Source organism: Balaenoptera borealis, assembly GCF_965194805.1.
Source record: "Balaenoptera borealis genome assembly, chromosome: 2".
Lineage (NCBI taxonomy): Eukaryota > Metazoa > Chordata > Mammalia > Artiodactyla > Balaenopteridae > Balaenoptera > Balaenoptera borealis.
The window spans coordinates 1,624,084-1,644,102 of NC_138867.1; the positions used below are offsets into that span (position 1 = coordinate 1,624,084).

The window sequence follows — 20,019 nt, forward strand, 5'->3', positions numbered from 1 at the left end:
TTTAGTTGGGGTGTCTAAACCATTTACATTTAATGTGATTATTAATAAGTTGGGTTTAAGTATACAGTTTTGCTACTGGTTTCAACTCATCCCAACTGTTCTCGCTCCTTTCCACATTGCCCTGCCTTCTCCTGCGCTGAGTGTTTCTGTCTTCCTTATTGGCTGTTTTGTTTCAGAGGCCACTTGTCTCTAACCCATCTCCATCCACCTGGAGTCACATCACATCTTCACACCCAGTGCAAGAACCTCCCTGCGGGCCTTTGTGCTGTCACACATTTTACTACTACATGTTATGAACCTCACAAAACATTGTTATTATTTTAGCTTTAAGTGGTTTATTTTTTAGATCATTTAAATAAGAAAGTAAGTCTGTACTTGCCCACGGGGTTGCTGTTTCCGGGGTTTCCCCTACTTTGTGCAGATCAGATTTGTACCTGCTGCCCTCACCCCTGATGGAAGGACTCCCTGTAACTTCTCACAGAGCAAATTTGCTGTGATGAATTCTTCCAGCTTTTGGATGTCTGTAAATCCCATGTTAAAATGTATTCTGAGACATACCTTCAGTGGGTAAAGAATTCTAAATCAGCAGCTTCTCTTCTAAAACACGGGTGGTGCATGCTGGCCGCTGACCTCTGGATGCAGTTCTGTCTGGCCTTGTGAGGACTTGTGGGAAGGACACACAGCCCTGACCCTGAGAGCCGCCTCCAGACGCCAGCCAGTGCCCAGCCGCCTCGGCTCCATGTTCTGCCCAGGGAGGGGCCCTTTGACGAACTTCTGGAGGCCACAGGCTGCCAGTGTAGACATCGCCGAGGAATGATCGCATCAATGAGAAAGACTGGATTCAGAGCCAGGCACAGGGGCTGAGATGCTGACGTACGCACGCGCCTCCTGCACGTGCTCATGTGCCCACTCAGGGTGAGAACTGGCCCTCAGGAGCTAAGCTCACTGAACAGGACTCAGTCCTGGCACCCTCCAGACCTCGCCCTTCCCTGTCCTGTCAGGGAAGACGCCTTCCTGCCCTATTTCTCCCTCTGCGCTACCCAGGGCGTTTCTCTAACAAAACCCCATCCACCTGACCCCTCAAGACTGTGATGACTTAGGCTTCAATACCAGACGCAGGCATTTTAAGAACAGTCCTGGCCTGAGAGATTCTTTAAATTTGCTCCTTTTAACAAACGTATGGACAAACCACATCACACGTTCATTTCCGGGAATGGGGTAAACGCCAGCATCTGAAACCTTACATGTTATACCAGATCAAAAAGAGTGTTACAGCCAGAGAAATTTATTTTAAAATAGAAACATACATACATTAAGCCTTAAAATAGTCAAATTTTAAACAAAAAGGAAAAAAGCCATTTGATCCCAGAGTCTGCACGGAATGGATTCAGAGACGTCTGATATCCCCTCAAGGACTGTTTACAGGCCCCGAGACGACTCCCCCGGGTGGGGGCAGGGCAGTGACGGCGCAGCCCCCGCCAGCACCGGATGCTCCCGCAGCCACGGCCACCGGACAGACGTTCACGCGGGCGGCGGCAGCAGGGCTGCCAGCTCCCGTTGGACACAGCGTGACGGAACCCGGGGACGTGAGGGACATTCGGGGTTTTGGCAACGCAGGGCCGTGACGTCAGAAGTTCCACCAAAGCCTCCGCGCGGCGGCGAGCAGCCAGGGTCGGGCTCAGTCTGTGTGGGGTTTCCGCTGGGGGTTCCCCTCGTAGGACTCCCCGAACTCGTTCACTCTGCTCTTATCCACGGGATAAAGCCTGCAACGAGACCACGCGTGCGTCACGCCAGCTGGTTTGGACAGGCGCACGCGCGTGTCCTGGGCGCTCGACGGCCAAGACCCGGACGGTCGGTTCTCCACGGGAGAGGTGCGTGCGGGTTGGCCTCGTGCCCGCCTGACGTTCTTGTGATGGTCAGGCCAGAGCTCTGCTCTCGAGGCCGATGACAGTGATGGCCAGGGGGAGGCAGGGCTGGGACACGTCCACAGGGGACCTGAGCCCGGGCCCCCGCCGTGCAGCACCGGGCTGAGGCAGCTCCTCCGGCGGGCTCCGCGGAACAGCAGCTGCGAGCGACCCTCCCGCCGCAGGAGAGCCGTGCGCTCGAGGGGCGATCGAATCAGACAGAAAGCAGCGCTCCAGCACCAGAGCGCCAGGCCCCATCCGCCACCCGCAAATCTCTCCCCGCAGGACCAGGCGTGGGTCTGCGGCCTGAGCGAGTCCACTGGGGCAGCAGCGCCTCAGGCCGGCACTCACCATCGCTGGTAAAGGTACACGAGAAACACCACGTCGTCCCTGAAGCAGGCCAGCCGGTGGGAGGTGGGCATGGTGATGATGAAGGCGAACACGTCGTCAATGAAGGTGTTGAAGGCCTGCGGGCGGGCGAGGCCGTGAGACAGGGCCCCAGCGCCCACCCGGACCACCCAGGCACGCGGTCTCGTCCCTGCACTCGCGCCGCCCACAGTGACCTCAGAGCCACCACATGAAGCAGGAGCCAGCTGGAGTGGGGGGGCTGACGCCCAGGGTACCCCCTTGCACAGACCCCGAGGCCCAGCATCCCACCTGCTCCCCGCACGCGGGACCCCGGAGCACCACCCGGGAGCCTGGCTAGCACGGTGCCGGCCTGCCCGAGAACGGCCAGTCGGTTCCGAAGACGGAAGGATGTTCTAACCGTTCCCCCACCCCAATGCCGCTCGCTCTAGTTCACAGCCAACAGCACCGGAGGGCCGTGTGGTCCCCGCCTGTGTGTGTGGGACAGGCCATGACGCACCAAGACAGCCCTCGGCCAGCCCGGCCCCGGGAAACTGGACCCGTCTGGGTGGACACGGACCCAGCACCCCAGACACTGGCCACCGGGTCAAGGGCATCTGCCTGCTCTCTGATTCATGTTGGCAAGAAGCAGCACGGCTCTAACTCGGAGAACACCTTGTGCCGCTGTGACAAAGAAGCGTGGCCTTTCAGAGTCGCCGCAGGGCACCCTATGTCTTAAAGGACCGGCGCCGGTCCACAGAAGGGCCGCCTGATGCATGGCCCAGCCTGACGACAAGTCCCCGAGGGCCCTGTGCAGGCGAGGCGCTGACCTTGTAGGTGAAGGCCTTCCAGGGCAGGTGAGCCACCGACTTCATCTGGGGACAGGGAGACAAAACACGTCAGGGGCGGCACGGGGACGCGGGGGGCGGCGCGGGGACGCGGGGGGGCGGCATGGGGACGCGGGGACGCGTCTTACCTTGTAGTTCACGAAGAGCTGGGGCAACATGAAGAGGAAGCCAAAGGCATAGACTCCTGAGGAGACAGACGCGGCGTGGAGACGTGCCGTGCTCGGGCCTGCGGCCGCCCCCCAGGCTTCACGACCACTGGACACCCCGCGCCCGAGAGCCCCGTCCTGTGGTGAACCACCCGCCCCCCGCCCGCGGGGCTGAGACAGGGCCCCTGTCCACACTGGTGAACGCGGCAGCCCGCGAGCCCGGCCCTGTCGGCCTGCAGAGCGGCAGCGCGGTCAGGGCGAGCCCAGTGGGCGGGCGCTCCTCCCAGGACACAGGGCTGGGGGCTGGGGCTCTGGGGTGCCCTAAGACAGCGGGGTTCACTGCCCGCACCCAACCATCCCACAGAGAGCACACCGCCCACGGCCAGTCCCGCGGGCCCAGCAGGCAACACGGGGCCCGGAGAGGATAGCACGGGGCAGGGCGGGGCCTGACGGGGACCCCTCACCACACCGGGCCACGCAGCGGTGGGACAAAGTGACCCGCTGCAAACGCTGTCTCTGAGACGGGAGACCCAGAACTCACCGTTGACGAAGCTGCTGACCAACCAGGAGTACCAGCTGGAAGGGAGGAGCGGGTGATGGCGGAGGCCGCAGGCCCCGGCGCTGGCCTCTGCTATCCGCCGAGCCCCACACGCCCGCACGCCCTCCAGCGCCAGCGCCAGGGCTGGGGTCTGCTCCCCACAGCCCCGGGACCCTGCGGGCTGGCCGGGGGCGACCTGCATGGGGAGTGGCTTCCCAGGAGCCCTCACCAAGGTGAGGGCAGAGACTCGGCACCGACGGACTTTCCTTCACGACTTCCAGTGATACGGGAAACCACAGATGCCCGTGGACGCCTCGGCCCCTCTGGCCCCGCGCAGTGTGTTCAAGCCCGAGGCCTGCTCCCGTGAGCGTTCCCGACCCCGCAAGGACCAGAGGGGGCCGCGCAGAGCCAGCAGCGGCAGGCAGGCCCAGGACTGCGGCCCAGGGGCGTCCCAGTGCCGGCCCCACTGCCGGCCCAGCCCGTGACCCTGGGCTCCGGCTGAAGAGTAGCGGGGTGACATCCTACCTCTTATATCTGACGTTCAGCAGAGAATAGACGGCGCCCCCGATGCAGAGAGGGTAAAGGAGATACGACAAGTATTTCATGGCCTACGGGGAACAGAACACGTCCAGTGAGACTCCACCATCAAACCTGCAGAAACTTTCTCGATGGAACTCACTAACAAAAAGGGGAAAACACCCAGGACGTTTAGGGCAGCGAAGCTAGTCTGTGTGGAGGACGTGTGTCGGTGAGCATTTGTGCAAACCCCACAGAACGTCCACCATGAAGACCGCACAGCAGAGATAACAGTAACAATACCGGCCCGCGAAAAACAGCCAAGCTGACAGACCAACCCAGGGCAGAGCAATGACTAAACGCCTTGGAAAGAACTCTGTAGAAATGCTCCCAGAACTCCGAGTTTAGGGCTGCCTTCATCACCCTTAATTCTCATTTAAACTTTATCAAAAACCCAGTAAAAACTGGGATGCGGTCGGTGCCCATCGAACCAGAAAATAAAAGCATCCCTGCTCGGGAAACGTGCATTCAATCAAAATGAAAACCACAGCTCCCCTCGGCAGGGGGAGTCCGATGGCCTAGGACGCAGAGCCTGTGGGGTCACCACGTCTCAGGGACAGAGGCTCAGCTCGCAGCGCCACAGCCGCCCACCGGGAATAAGCCATCTCCCGGTGGTATAGCGCTCAGCACGGGTGCCCGCAGGGGCTGGGAAACAGAGAAGCCCCTGGGCTCCCTCCCGGGTCAGAAACCCCGGGCAGGCAGGCCGGCTCCCTGGGGGCCTTGGCTCCAGGACACAGCTTCTCCACAGGGACGGTTGCAGCCAGGACACCACCTCCAGGCAGGCATGTGTGCCCCAGACCACCGCTCACCTGAGTGTCGTACTCCTCCGTTCTCCTTTCAGATTCACTGTAAGTGCCAAACTGCAACGAAATTCAATACAACAACCACGTTACATCGCGGCCCAGGCAGGCATCTGGGCTCAGCTTGGCTGCCACGGCAGGAGGGACCGGGCTGCAGGCTGAGAGGCAGGAACGCTCAGCCCAGGCGTGGCAGCCCCCCCGCTTCAGAGCCGGGGGCGCAGAGGACCTGATGGCCCCAACCCGCGAGCCACGCCGCGTGGGACACGAGGCGGAAGCAGGGCCGTCACCCTGCGCTTCACTCCCCGCGCTGCTTCCTGTTCCCAGTTCCGTGGAGTTCTGCAGTGACGACACTGCTCTTAAATCAAAGTGGATTCACTGGGCTGACTCAGATCAAAGGAAGCTGCGCCCCGGCTGCGAGTGATCTGCCCTTGACCTGGAAACCTGGAGCGTCATAAACCCCAAGGCCCGTCACAGGAAGCAGTGAGCTGCCCGACCGTAAACCTCACACTGACGCCCGAGCCCCCGCCCGCACCTGCCCAGGAAACTCCACACCAAAGGGCAGCTCTTCGGGAAGCTAGGAACTGTGCTGTCACGTGGCGGCATCACACCCCCGCAGGAGTGGGGAGTGCCACCCCTGAGCCTGGCCGACCAGCGTCCTGTCTGGTCACGGAGGTGGAGGTGCTGCATGTGCTCGGCGCTGGGTCTACGACTGGGGACCCCGGGTGCATCGGAGCCGAGGAGGCTCGTGGGCAGAGCTGCAGAGAGGTGCAGTGAGCCGCCCACTCGCCCCGAGACGCCCCTGCGTCTCCCCGCCGCTCTGCAGGTGACGAGCTGCTCTTGGGGTCAGAAGGTCAGCAACGTGACCACGTGACGATCCCCTGCCCTCACGGAGACCTGCATCTCCTCAGGACGCAACTAGGAAACACATCAGCAGTCAACCTGCACGAGCAGACTGGCCGAAACACGAAGAAGGTGGGCTGGGAGAAGCGGGAGGAGGTGACAGATCCCCGAGAGGATGCGGCTGGGTCCCTACCTGAAACGTGGGCCTCAGGCCTCTCCAGATGACAGTCATCTTCAAGGCCTTTTTCACTTTCCACAGCTGAGAAGGTGAAAAACCCACATTTCAGGTTCCAGGACCAGGGAGAAGCTGGGACCCGCTGCTCAGATGGCGACTGACCAGGGCATCGGCCGCTCAGGCCCCTCACGCCCCAGCCCAGCCCGACCACTCAGGTACCCGCTGCCCCTCATGCCTGCCGGCGGGTATGCCCCGGGACGGCCCCCCGGTCTCCAGCCCACACCCAACCAGTCTGTCCGCCCACGTGGACCTGACCAACTCCCCGGGACCGCTGAGATGGCGCCGGTCGGGCCGTCCACCCGCCCAGCCCACCTGCACTGACGCCCCACCCCGCCCGTCTCCAGATTCGCCCTGGCACCTTCCTCTGCTCCCCGGGGGACCCCAAGCCCCACGCCCCACTGTGGCCGGGTCTCTCCAGGACCCTCCCTAAAGTGGGACCTGCACCCCGGCCGTGAGGTCAGCTCCACATGGTGACTAGTGCCCATAGGGGGGTCCCGCCAGCACTTCCTTGATGGGCGGTGCCGGCGCAGCCCCCAACCCGACAGCCGTGTGAGCCAGTGCCCACTGGCAGGGGCCCTGGAATACGACCACGGCCGAGGCTCCCGGTCAGGGTGGTGCCAGAGGCCTGCCGCCCCCTCCACTGCCCCTGCCTCCCACGTTCTGCTTCGCACAGCGTCCAGCACAGCAAGGGCTGCACGGCTTCAGCCACCGTGTCCGCACGTCCCACGGACAGACGGGACGAGCTGAAGCTTCTGGGCCACGAGACACGCGGAGGCGTCAGCAGCTCTGCCCGAGAAGCCGCGGCAGCCGCGCCCTCGCCCTGCTGCCGGGCTGGCGGCCGCTCCTTGGGCAGTGACGCGGGTCCCGACCGCGCCGAGCGCTTGGGCCCCGGAACCCCAGACACGCGCTCAGACCGGCGCCCCGGCGGGCAGCTCACCTCGATGGCGGCTCCGATGCCCGCGGGAACCAGCACCAGCAGGCTCGTCTGCTCGTCCAGCAGGAACAGGAAGATGACCACGGTGCTGAAGCAGCGCCAGAGCACTGGGGAGAAACCGGGCCGTGCCGAGGCCGGGGAACCGCCCCACCGCGCCTCGCCCACGGCCCCCGCGCGCACCAGCTCCCTAACCGCTTCTCCCGCTTTGTCCACTAAAGAGGAACCGCGGACCACAGGCGGCGACGGGAAACGCAAAATGATTACGAAAGGCTACGGCCCCAATGGAAGGCAAGCTCAGCAGGTGAGCGCGTGTGAGTTACACTCACAGGCACGAAAGGCGCAGGCGGCGTGCTACGAAAACGGGCTCCTGGCAGGGGTCCTGCGCCCTAACCCCAGGCTCTCCTGCTTTCACACTGGCCCTGCGGTGCCTGCAGCTGTGCCTTACAAGCTGCACTTCGTCCTTTCAGGTTGTGCTTTAGGAGGTGCCACAGCCGTGGAAACACTCCCTGTAGGGCGCTCCCCGCCAGGAGCTCAGGCCCCGGGGCCCACAAGCCCCGCTCGTGCCACAGCCTGAAAAGGCCAGAGGAGGGGGCACGAGGGCTCAGCGAGGGACCCTCCCCTCCAAGGAATCCGGAGGTCAGGACAGAAGACCCCGAGACACGGACTCTGGACTCGGGGGCCAACCCAGCATCCCAGACCACCCACTTGGGTGTCACTTCCGCAGGAGGAAAAGAACCGTCTCTTGCTGGAGACCCAGCTTGGGAGCCGACCAAGACTGTGAACCGACACAGACGGGCACTGAGAACCAGCATCCGTGTCACCTGCCCTCCATGGTCCCAGGCTTCTGTGACGCTCGCCATGACTGCGGGGACAGCACCCTCCCGGGTTGCTAGCCCAGGGGATCTAAAAGCCCCTCCCGAACAAGAGCCACGTTGGCCACGGGTGATCACAAACTGTAGGTTTCAAAACGAGCTTTATCACCTGCCTGTATCAGCCAGCGGTGGGACAGGTCCTGGGGACAGGGGCAAGTTCTGAGCGCACCTACCTGCTTTGGTGGACATTCCGATCATGCTCTTCTTTTTCTTCCAGAAACTGATGTCATTTTTAAATGCTAGGAAATCAAAAAGCAGCTACAAAGAAAACAGGATAGCGATAAGCCCCTCAAGCTGTGTAGACAAGCCCGGGCTCGACCTGAGATGCTGGCCTTTCAGTAACACCCGTGTCTCCCAGCACAGCTTTGGCGAGATCTAGCTTCACTGGCGGCCAATTCCCAGGCCCTGGGAACCGGCTGCAGCTTGGCGCCCGTGCCTCGCGGCCTCACCCCCGCCCCCTGACCCCGAGCCCCCAGGCTGGCTTTCCCCAGCAGCCGCCAGCCGCTGTGTCTAACAGGGATTCTCCCGGCAGGGCTGATCCGTCACTCTCTGAACTGCCCCACCATACCACCCACAAGGACAGGCTTATTTTGCAAAGTCATTCGTTGATCTCACTGGTTTTGGATTTGTTTTCAAAACAGCTTCCAAAAGCAGCAGACGAAGCCCCAGGTCCTTCAGCTGGTTGGTGCGCGAGGTGCAGACCCTCTCCTGAGCGGGGGAGGGGGGCAGGCCCCGATGAGGGCCCAGGAGCACTCACGTGGAACGCGGCCACGAAGAAGGTCAGCGCTAAGAAATACAAGTTGGTGTCGACGAAAATCCCTTTCACTTCGTCAGCGTCCTTCTCTGAAAACCCTGCAAAGGACCGAGACCCTGCGTGAGACGGACGCCGCCAACCCCACACCAGAGCCCTGGCAAGGCTACACCTCATCATCAGGAAGAGGGCCTCGGGCCAAACGTGGCCTTTCAAGGGGGACGATCTCACAGGAGGAATGGAAGCCGGGCTCCGGGGCTCCCGGGCTGGACTGACCCCCTGAACCCAGGGCGCCCGCCCAGCGGCCTCACCGAACTGCTGCAGCGAGTACACGGCGTCCTGCATGTGGATCCAGAAGCGCAGCCGCCCCAGTGAGATCTTGTCGTAGGACACGGTGAGGGGCAGCTCGGTGGTGGAGCGGTTGATGACCTGCGGGGAGGGCGCCGTGAGAGCCCAGCCCCACGCACGCTGCTCTGCTCAGACCCAAGGCCAAGTCTCCCCTGCCCTCCCCTCCCATGGGGCCCCAGTCCCAGCCCCAGCCGTCCTCGCAGCACCGGCAGGGTGCCCCCCCCCAGGAAGCCCTGGCACCCTGACCTCCCGCCCACCACCCGGGCCCTACGCATCTCTCGCGACCGCAGCCCCGGGCGCTGGCGCCTCCTGGGCAGGAGCTGGAGGCCCGCTCGAGCGGCCGAGCCGAGCATAGGCCCGAGGGAGCCCTGGCTACTCACCATGAGGTCCCTGACCCGGTTGCTGAGCTGGTCGATGAACAGGATGGGCAGGTAGTGCACCGCCTCCCCCAGCTGGACCCTGGGGGTCAGAGCCGTTTCAAGGTCACGGCGAGCTCCCGTGCCCCCAGGACTGAAGGCAGCCCCAAGACGCGGGGTTGCCTCACAGAACTCATCCCCCCGCATCTTCAGTGGCTTCTGGTCACAACGGTCCCAGGACACGCCTGCCCAGGGCAGCAGGGGCGCCGTGAGCTACGTTCTTGCCCTGCACAGCTGGCACCAGGAGGAGGTGGGTGAGGAGGTGGGCACCAGGCGCACAGTAGGACACCACTCAGGACGCGAGGGGAAGCAAGGGGCCGCGTGTGCGCCGACACGGGGCAGCCCGCGACGTGCTGAGAAGTGAATAGCCATCTACCCTCCACGCCTGGCCTTCACCCCATGACCCTTCTGTGCCTTTCACACTCTCAACCGTATGAATGTATCACATGTTCAGAAATTAGACTTTAGTTTTACAAAAGGGAAAACCTCATGACACCACTACAGGACCCACTGAAAACTGAAGAAGGAAACAATTCTCATCAGAGCCATTTCTAGGTGCTATGTGACGACCCAGTGACAGGCTGTGATCTCACAGGGGGGCTCCCTGAAGCGTAGAGACACGGGATCATCTAAGTCAGTCAATTTTAACAGCCATGCTTACGATAGCAAGTGATGGGGACAGAACAACCTAACAATCAATTTTTAAGCAAAGGTAATCGAGTCAGAGCTAACAGGACGCAGACAGGACAGAACCTCCTGTGCAGGGTGCAGTGACAGGGTCTCATCAAGGCTCTCCATTTTCCCTTCCAGCTTTCGCCAAGAGCAAAGGACAAGATGACTGCCTGCCATGTCATCGTTTCCCTTCCATGTCCTGGCGGCAGCCGTGATCAGCAAGGCCCCCAGGGAGGAGGGATAGGCTGGGGTGCTCCAGGAAGCACCCCAGGCCCCTCGTCACAGAGAGGGCTCAGGAACGCGGGTGAGGCCCATCTGCTTCAGGATTCTGGCCGGCCACGATCCCTCCACCCCCCACCCACCAGGTCACCCCTTTGCCGTCCGCTCAGGGAGTGAACGAGCGACGCGCAAAGCCAGGCAAGTAAACGTGAGCTACGGTGGCCTTCCCACCGTCTGGGCCTCAGCTCAGCGGCCAGACCAGCGGCACTTACATCTTCATGTACCGATGCACGTCTGCGGGCAGGGAGGCCCCGTCAAAGACGAAGTCATCCACCATCACGTTCAGGGTCAGCCTTGGTCTCCAGTGAGACACGGGTTCGTCCAGGGCACTTGTTGGCCTCTTCTCAGCCTCGATCTGCTGCTACACGTAAGGGCTGACTTAGTGGGAAAAGACCAAGGCTGGGGCGGGAGGGGCCGGGGGGGTCTGAGGCAGCAGGGCACTGGCACCTTCGTCTGGGAACAGCCCACGAGCCGAGAGCACAACCGGAAGCAGGGCCAGCGGGGCACAGGAGGACCCACGCTGCCAGCTCCCCGACTCTCATACCCGCACTTCCTTCTCTCAACAGACGCCAAAGGGGTGCTGTTTCGCACCATGGGGTCCTGGATCTCACTACCTCCTGTTTCGGGCCCTTGTCTGGAGCAGGGATCCCGAGAAGGACAAGCCTCCGGCACATCTGCAGGAGGTGCTGGAGCTGAGAGCCCCGCACTCTGCAAGGAGGCTGAAGGGAGGTGCTTCTAAACCAGCGCCACCCAGCTGTCTGGAAAGGGGCATGTCCACGTCTAGGGAACAAGCCTAAAGCTACAGAACTCAGAAACAAACTCTGCCCGGCTGGGAAGTCTTGATTTCAGATCTCACTGAGAAGCTCTGTGAACCATGTCATTCTATTAATATTTATGTCCTCCCTAAAGCTACAATTTAGCCCTAATATTTACACTAAAGACAGCCTTCCAAGGAGTAGCGATAGCTAACGTTTATTCAGCACCTGTAAGTTCCAGAGACTCCTTCCACCCTTCACACCACCGCCTGGCACCCCAGAAAGGCCCATGAGGCAGTGTCGTGCGGTCCCCAGGGAAACAGAACTGAGGGGTCTTTCCAAGGACACACACAAGACAGCTGCAGACACATCCCGGAAAGCTGCCGCCCCTGGCGTGGATGACTTCCCTTGCGTTCAACGCGGACCCGAATACCAGGATCCCTCTGTCCCACCCTCCACTGCGGTAATGACCGCGTATGCGATCTCCAGCCTTTCGCTGTACGTACAGCTTTCTATGGGTGTACAAGATACAATTTGCACACACACCTTTTTCATAATTTTGAGTTACATCCTTAGAATAAATATTCAAGCGTTGTCCTGTCCTACACACAGTGCCGTGTCTCCCAACTCTAAGTTCTGACTGCAGCTGAGCTCTGCGGAAGGCGCTGCCCTGGACCCACTGGGGTGCCCACACGCTCCCTGGGGGCTGAGAGGTCCTGTGGCCTGAGAAGGAATCTGGGTAAAGAAAGTCACTGAACAGGCTTCCCTGGCAATCCAGTGGTTAAGACTCCACGCTTCCACTACAAGGGGCACGGGTTCGACCCCTGGTTGGGGAACTAAGATCCCGCATGCCGCACGGCACAGTCAGAAAAAATAAAAAACAAAAATCACTGAACTACTTAAATTGCATGTCACTAATTTGACATAAATTTATTTGCAAACCCATGAGAAGTTACTGAGCTGAAAACATATGTGCCAATAACATCTGATCGCTTCACTTCCCAGCAGTCAGTCTAGCGCCAGATGCAAGCTGTACGTGCAGACATGTGTGTGTGAACTACAAGGGGGTCAGCAGGTTTCCTTCAGCCGGCACCACTCACCTGCGTGGCAGATTCCCCAGTGAGCAGGTTGACCTCTTCCGGTTTGGGGACCATGTAGGTGGTCAGCGGGCTCACCAGGTGCACCTGCTTCCCGTCGTGCCAGGGCAGGACGCCGGCGTGATGGACAAAGATGTAGGCATACAGCGTCCCGTTGTTCCTGGTTTTCTTTGGAACAGAAACATTGACCGTCCTGCAACAAAACAAATGATGACTTCAACCATGCACACATTATGTTGTGTGCGCACACAGAGTAGAGATTATGCAAATATTTCCATAAAAAATGTTGTTTCAAACCAAAGCCAACTAGTTTTAGCTGAGAAATACTGAAAACGACACCCAGCTACCCGGACGTTACTGAAGTCCTGAGTGCGCACATTTATGAAACACACCCTGAAAGCACAGCAGCTGCCCAAAAGCTGAAAGGCCTGCATTCCGGGTGCTGAGGTCACAGGCTAAGGGGGCCAACACCAAACGTGTGTGCCCCGCCCCCTGCCCCGCCCCCGTAGCAGCTCTCCGAGGGGCCATGGGCGGGCGGCTAGAGGATGTGTCTCCTGCAAGACACCACGCACCCCGGTGCTCACTCTGACGCCTCCCAGACAACCAAGAGGGAAGAAGAGAACTTGTGACAAACACATCATCTTTAAAATTAAACTTGCTACAATTTAAGAAACTAGAACCATAGCTTAAATACAGCTTCAAAAAGTCACTCTACAGACTTCAACGTTTATACTGCTTGCTCTGTTGTAAAGTTACATTTCACTTAATTATGATTTTCTGCTAAATTCTTCCCTCCGTCCCCCTCCCTTTTCCCTTCTAGATGACATAACTGAACCACTTCTGCCAGGAAAACACAAGTTGTTTTCTGTGGGGAACTGCGTGTGTAAGCTCTGTTCCCCACGTAGTCCCCACCATAATCCCTACTCCTCTGGAAGCTCCCCAGGGCCTCACCGTATCCCACGGCTGTCAGATGCTGGGTAAGCTACTTCCTAAAGGACAAACTCGGCATCTGCTACTTTCAAGTAAAACAAAGTTTGCTTGTGTGCGTATCACACACGCCTGCAATGAAACGCTCTCCCGTGCACGAGACGGCTGGTGATGCTTCTCCGTGGTACCCTCCTCACGTGCAGAATGCTGACCTGTCAACAGTCTCAACGTCAATGACACTTGCCTGTCACCCTGTCCACAACCATACCTTTCAAACTTGGACTCCACGTCAAAGTCCTCCACGTTCAAGACCAGGTCCACGTTGTTCTCGGCACCCAAGTTGGACCGGGTGGTGGTGTACACGCTGAGCTGGAAAAGACGTCAAGAAAGTCAGCTGAGCAAGGCCCCTGGCAGAAAGCACACAGAGACCTGACCAGCAACACAGGGAAAGGTGCATCTTAACTCCCCAAGGGACACAACTCCGATCGGTGACAGGAGGCTCTGGGACGCGCCTGCTGCAAAGGAACAACCTGGTAAAGTGTGTGGCTGGCTGATGAACAGGGCAGGGGTACAGGGACTCTGGACGCCTTGTGATGGGGTGAAGAGGGGCACGGGGGCCAGCGTGCGGGGTCAGGAGCTTTAGGATTCGGGGGCGGGGAGGAGAGGACTCAGCCCAGCCCCGGTCAGGTTCAGGTGCGAAGGGCCCGGCCCCGCTCAGCCCGAGGTCAGAGATCAGGTGCGAAGCCCCGCGCTCACCTGCAGCTTGGGCCTCCGCGCCAGGTAGGGCTGGATGCAGTTGCCGTCGCCGGCGCACGGGCGGGTGTAGACGATGCCATACATGACCCAGCAGGTGTGCACCACGTACACCACGAACACGCCCACGACCAGGCTGGTGAAGGAGCTGCGGCCGCTCCACATGGCGCCGCCGCCGCCGCCGCCGCCGCCCGGCCCGGCCCGCCTCGCAGCCGCGGGCCCCGCCGCCCGCCCGTCCGGCGCCCTGCCGGACGCTCCGGCCGCCGCCGCTCACGCGAGAGTCGCCGCGCGCCGCCGCCACCGCCGGGGAAAGAACGCGCCGCGCGCCGCGGGCCGCCAGCCTCCCCGCATGCTCCCGCCGCCGCCGCCGCCGCCGCCGCCGCCGACCTGTCGCTCCGGGATTCGCCGGTGCGCCGCTTCCGGGCCCGCGCCGCCCGCCGGAAGTGGGCGCGCCGCGCGGCCCCCTGGGAAGCGTAGCCCCCCGCCGCCGCGCACGCGCGCACGCCTGCGTGAGTGGCGCGGCGCTGACGTCACCCGCCTGCGCCGTCCTCCCGGCGTACCCCGCGGGCTACGGGCGCTGGGAATTCGGCGGGTCCGAGGGCACCAACGGGGAGGGGGCGTCGGGAGGGCGGGGGCGCAGGGCTCCCCAGCGCCGGCCCCACCGGAGAAGCTGGAGGGACCCTCGCCCCCAGGTCAAACGGCGAGGCGGCGTGTGAACGCGGAGGAGCCGGGCTGGAGACGCGGAGGGGGTGTGTGCTGTTCTCAGCCTTTCTGAGTCTGGCGTTATGTCAGTGTGAAAAATGGAAGAGAAAAGAAATAGGCTCACAAAAGTCAGCGACCTTTTCGTGTTGATTTCCGTCATCTTTAAATATGAACCCCCAGAGGGGCGCCTTTGAAGAAAAACACAGCATTTCTAAATGAAAGGCAGAGGCCCTTGTCAACGAAAGTAATCGATAAACAATCTATAATAAAAATAGAAAAGAGTTTTATTTGAGCCAAACTGAGAACTAGCCCAGAAGCCCGCTTACCAGGTTTCCCTGAGAAACTGCTCCGGATAAGCATGATTTTCAGCACAGTTTTATACCTTGTCAGAACAAAGAACATTAAACAAGTCAGAGAGAACATTTCTTCAAGGTTTTAATAAAAAGAACAGATCAGCACGTACAGAGCGAATCAGTATGGCCTTGGCGCCTAGGAAGGGCTTCTTATCATCAAAGGAGGACCAGCATTGGCGTCCCAGGAAGAGCGCCATTTAATCTTTTTTTTTTTAACATGGACATTCTTGACTTCTGGTCAATGTGTCCTTTTTTTCTAATAATTAGAGCAGATGTACAATGTATGTTTGATAGGCCACAAACAGGCTCTTTTAATTAACATCAAATTCAAGTTAATTCATGTATAAGCCAGAATGACTTCCCTATATCTCAATATGTGAACAGTTGTTTTTTTTTTTTTAAATCACCCTCCAGTGCCTCCTAGGAGCCGAGGCTGCTGAGGGCTGGGCCGGATCCTCAGTAGGTCCCGTTAGGGCCAGCCGCCCGCCCGCTAGAGGGAGAGCTCAGCTGGGGCTCCAGGGAGCGAGGGAACTCATTCTCCTTGTCCAGGCTTGATGGTGCTCATGTTTTCCTGTTGAAAGCTGCCCAGTTGGCCCCTGGAAGGGCACGTGCTCTTTCTGTTTGCATTAAAGAGTCCGTGGAATCAGGACCTTTGATTCATTGGAGCCTCCCATGCCCAGTGGCCGGCTCCCTGTGATGGAGAATGCGCCATCCTCATTTGCGTTCACATCCACTTCTCTCCTCTCCTCTTTTCCTTCTGTCTCACAATCAAAAACATTGCTAAGCATTTATAGAAACAGTAGATGCTGTTAAAGACCCAATAAATTGCTCAGGGCTTCAGAGAAGGGGGTGGGGGCTCGCTGAGTAGATGGGAGAGTGATTTGCTGCTGCAGAGACGGTGGAGGGATGGAGGACTCCCAGGAGCAAGGTATCAGGGGAGGAGTGCAGCGGTGGCTCTGGGTCACCCCCCTGGGATATGGGTCAGAGACTTAGGGGCATCGGAGACTTTTCCCTGCCTCTTACACCCTCATGTACTCACCCTCCCCTGTAGCATCTTCTTGTGGCCATGTTGGCTTCAGCCATTGGAATAGCGTGTAGCTGGACCCCCGTCTCCACCTTCCCCTCCAGCCTGCTCCCTGTTCAGCACACCTGCCCTCCTGTTGGAAACCCTTTGCTGACTCCTGTTACCCTGAGTATAAAATCCATCCTCCTTAGCAGGCTTACCAGCCCTTTGCCCTCAGCTGTCATGCGCTGTGCTCCTGCCACACTTGGGGAACACCTACAGGGCTGGGCTGCTCCACACCCCGCAGCTTTGCCCTCGGCGCTCTACTCTGTGCAGCGGAGGAAGGCATGCTATAGGCCTCTTAGTCTGCAGGGAACAAAGGCCAGCTCCAGTTGTGTGAGCCTACGAGGGGATGGGTGGGGTACCCAGGGCAAGGCATCTCACGGCATCCAGAGGCCAGGATACAGCCAGGCTTCGGGGGGGAGGGGCTCTGGGGTGCAGCTTCAGATCCCTCTCCCAATCTCGCAGACTGAGTTTTGATCCAGTTTGAACTCTGTTCCAGTTGCAGCTAGTTATTGTTCTGCAGGGAGGAGAGCCGTCCCGCAGAGCTGGGTGTCCCGCTGTTTGTGTGTCCAGGAACTATGAAAAGGCCTTGGTTTGTGGGAGCTTGGGGCCCACACAGCTTCCAGACTCCAGGTCATGCCCTGTGTCGGATGCCCAGCCCTCCTGGTGAGGATGTGGCTCCCACAGGGTTCTCTTTTCCACCCACGAAAAATACTCAGTGTTGGAAAGTTACTCATAACAGCTCTCCTGTTTCTGAGCGGCCCTCCTGGTGCTGGTTTGTAGGTGATATCTGAAGAACTTACTGTTGAGGGTGGGCATTTGGTTAGGGTCCCTCGAATGCTAATCACTTTCCTCCAGAGTGAGGCTTGTTCTCAGGGCCCCTCAAATGTCAGCCCCCGGGCGCTGTGTGAGATCAGAACTCCAGTGCTCACACACACACCACACAGGCCGTCACAGCTGGTGCTCTGCGCTGTTTCCTCACGGGGTGGGGTCACCTGGAGAAAGAGGGGAAGCTGTTGCTGTGCCCAGGGCTGCAGGGAGCCCCCCCTGCCCCGCCCAAGGGCCTTTCTTTACTTCATTCATGGTAATTCCCAAGTCGAGCGGACTCCTGGTATGATCCCAAGTTTTTATCTTATTTTTTGGCCCCAAGAACTACTCACCACGTCCCCGAGGATGAATAACTGTGGAAAGCCCTGGATGGAGGCCACAGACCCAGGTTCCCGGGATAAGGGAGGGGGCTGCCATCAGGGGGAGAAACCTCCTCCGTAACCCCTCACTTCCAGGTACGCCATCAAGTCCATTGTTATTTTTGCTTTAAACAGTCAACTATATTTTAAGTAAATTTAAAATGAGCAAAGATACATTTTGTTTCTGTACATACACCTGCGCTCTTGGCTCTTGTGTACGTATCCTGGCTTCTAGCTGGTGTTTATTCCTTTAGCCTCAGTAACTTCCGTTAGCATTTCTTGTTCTGCCAATCTGCTGGTGGTAAATTCTCTCAACTATTGCTTGTATGAGACTCTTTTTAATTTGCCTTCACTTTTTTGAAAGATTTTCACTAAGTGTATAATTCTAGGTTGATGGGCATTTTTTTTCCAGCATGTTAAAGAATATTGTTTTATTATCTTCCAGTTTGCATTGTTTCTGATGAGAAGTTAACGGTTATAGCTATATTATCTTTGTTTCACTTTATGTAGGCTGTCTGTTTTCTCTGGGTGCTTTTAGAATTTTTATAAAAAGTCACTGGTTTTCGGCAGTTTGCTGTAGTGGTTTCCCTTGTTTGTCCTGTGTGAGGCCTGTTGAACTTATTCAGTTTGTGAGTTTCATCAAACTTTAAAATGTTGCAGCCAGGATTTCTTCAAATACTTTTTGTCTGCCTCTTCTTTGGGGTATGTATGTTGACGTGTATATTAGACAGCTTGCTCTCCCAATGTCAGTGAGGATGTTTACTTTTTCAGCTTTTATCTCCTCTCCTTGCTTAGGTTTGAGTACTTTCTAAAGCTATGTATTCAAGCTCCCTGGTATATTTTTGCAGTTTCCAAACTGCTATTAAGCTTATCCTGTGAATTTTTCATTTTAGATGTTATATTTTTCATCTCTAGAAGTTCCACTGAGTTTTAAAAAAAATTTATTTATTTTATTTATTTATTTTTGGCTGCGTTGGGTCTTTGTTGCTGTGTGCGGGTTTTCTCTAGTTGCAGTGAGTGGGCTTCTCATTGCGGTGGCTTCTCTTGCTGTGGAGCATGGGCTCTAGGAGTGCGGGCTTCAGTAGTTGTGGCACACAGGCTTCAGTAGTTGTGGCTCACAAGCTCTAGAGCTGAGGCTCAGTAGTTGTGGTGCACGGGCTTAGTTGCTCCGTGGCATGTGGGATCTTCCTGGACCAGGGATCGAACCTATGTCCCCTGCATTGGCAGGCAGACTCTCAACCACTGCGCCACCAGGGAAGCCCCTCCACTGAGTTTTTTATTCTTTTTTTTTCCCTGCATCTGGAGTAAACGCCCTGTAGTAAATAGTGGTATTCCTTGTATCTCTTTACAGCCACATATGTCTCTGTTTTGTGGATGTACCACAGTTTATTCAATGGTCTCCATGTTGATAGACAACTGGGTTGTTTCCAGCCTTTAGTTATTAAAACTAGGGCTGTAATGCATACCCTTGAATAAACAATTTCTCATAGTGTTTGACGGTGTGTCTGAGATAGGTTCTAAGAGGCGGAGGTGTAGATTCAGATGGTAAGTGCAGGTGTTCTCACCAGGTGCAGCCACATTCCTTCCCTGGCTGGCACACTGCTCAGATTCTCACCGCCAGTGTGAGCGTGCCTGCCTTTCTGGTGCTCTGCCTTCAGGGTCCAGCGTCAAACAGTCCGACAGGTGAGCTGCTGTTACGTGGTGGGCGTCTTCGTGGGCGTCCCTCTGAAGACGAGAGACGCCTGGCCGTGCTGGAGCAGAGCTGTGGCCGTCCTGAGCCCCCTTCTGTGCTGAACTTGGGGTGTTTCCTGAGCTCACTCATCTTGGTGCGTCGGAGGTGACTCGGCAGGGTTTCTTTATCAGTAAAAATAAAACCCTGTGAAGAGAAACTGTGAGAAGTGCAGTGGAGGTGCTGCTACGTGGAAACAGCAGGAACAGTTCGGAGGCGCCGCATGGGGTGCGCGCCGGCCTCTGGGCCCTTCTTCCCTGGGGCGGGTTGGCTTGTATTCCTAGGTGTGGTCACAGCTAGCGGAGTGAAGTTGGCCGTGACCAGTCAGTCCTGGACACTGGACCCAGCTTTCAGGTGAGACGTGTAACTCCTCCTAGAGTTACCTTTGGTGAAATCGGGATAATCGCCTACTGGCGGAGAGTTGAGGAGAGCGGATGTTGGAAACCCGCGGCCCAGAGCCCAGCACGAAGGAGCAGCCGGGTCCAACTAGGTTGTCCTGGCCACTGGACCATCGTTTGTTGGACGGCTGCCCTGTGAGGCATTGGCCGGCCTGGAGGGAGGGTCCGAAGGGTCTGGCTCTGGACCCGTGTGGGTTTGCCGTGGTGGCTTCAGCATCTGACATCCCTTGTCTGAGTTCTGGAGGTTGGGGGCCCAAGATCACGGTCTCTTTGAGGACCATCTCCTCACTGTGCCCTCATATCTGTCCCTGTCTGTGTCCTAATCTCTTTTTCTTACAATGACAGCACTCGGATTGGATTAGCGCCCTCCCTGGTGACCCCTTTCAGCTTGATTACCTCTTTAAAGCCCTTAGGTCTGAATTCAGTGACATTCTGGGGTCCTGGGGGTTAGGGCGTCAACATGTAAGTTTGGAGGGAAACGGTTCATCCCATGCAGCCCCTCCTCCAATTCCATTGCGAATCCTCCCGGAATGTCACCAAAATCTGCT

The 20,019-nt window shown here is 58.2% G+C and overlaps 1 protein-coding gene across 2 annotated transcripts; it reads right to left on the minus strand.

Annotated features, from left to right (window-relative positions):
• Positions 1-1,269: 1,269 nt before the first annotated feature.
• Positions 1,270-14,468, minus strand: CLPTM1L (CLPTM1 like). 2 transcript variants are annotated; one of them, XM_082381862.1, is made up of 17 exons: positions 14,040-14,468; positions 13,552-13,652; positions 12,360-12,549; positions 10,717-10,862; positions 9,518-9,596; positions 9,101-9,218; positions 8,796-8,890; positions 8,212-8,296; positions 7,170-7,273; positions 6,191-6,256; positions 5,167-5,217; positions 4,307-4,389; positions 3,785-3,819; positions 3,226-3,281; positions 3,080-3,124; positions 2,256-2,371; positions 1,270-1,763 (listed from the first exon to the last, which is right to left on the minus strand). In XM_082381862.1, exons 1-17 carry the CDS (start codon positions 14,199-14,201, stop codon positions 1,679-1,681), a joined length of 1,617 nt encoding a protein of 538 aa, XP_082237988.1. In that variant the 5' UTR covers positions 14,202-14,468; the 3' UTR covers positions 1,270-1,678. The 2 variants fall into 2 exon arrangements, with proteins under 2 accessions (XP_082237988.1, XP_082237987.1); XM_082381861.1 differs by having other exon boundaries at positions 10,717-10,865.
• Positions 14,469-20,019: the final 5,551 nt, after the last annotated feature.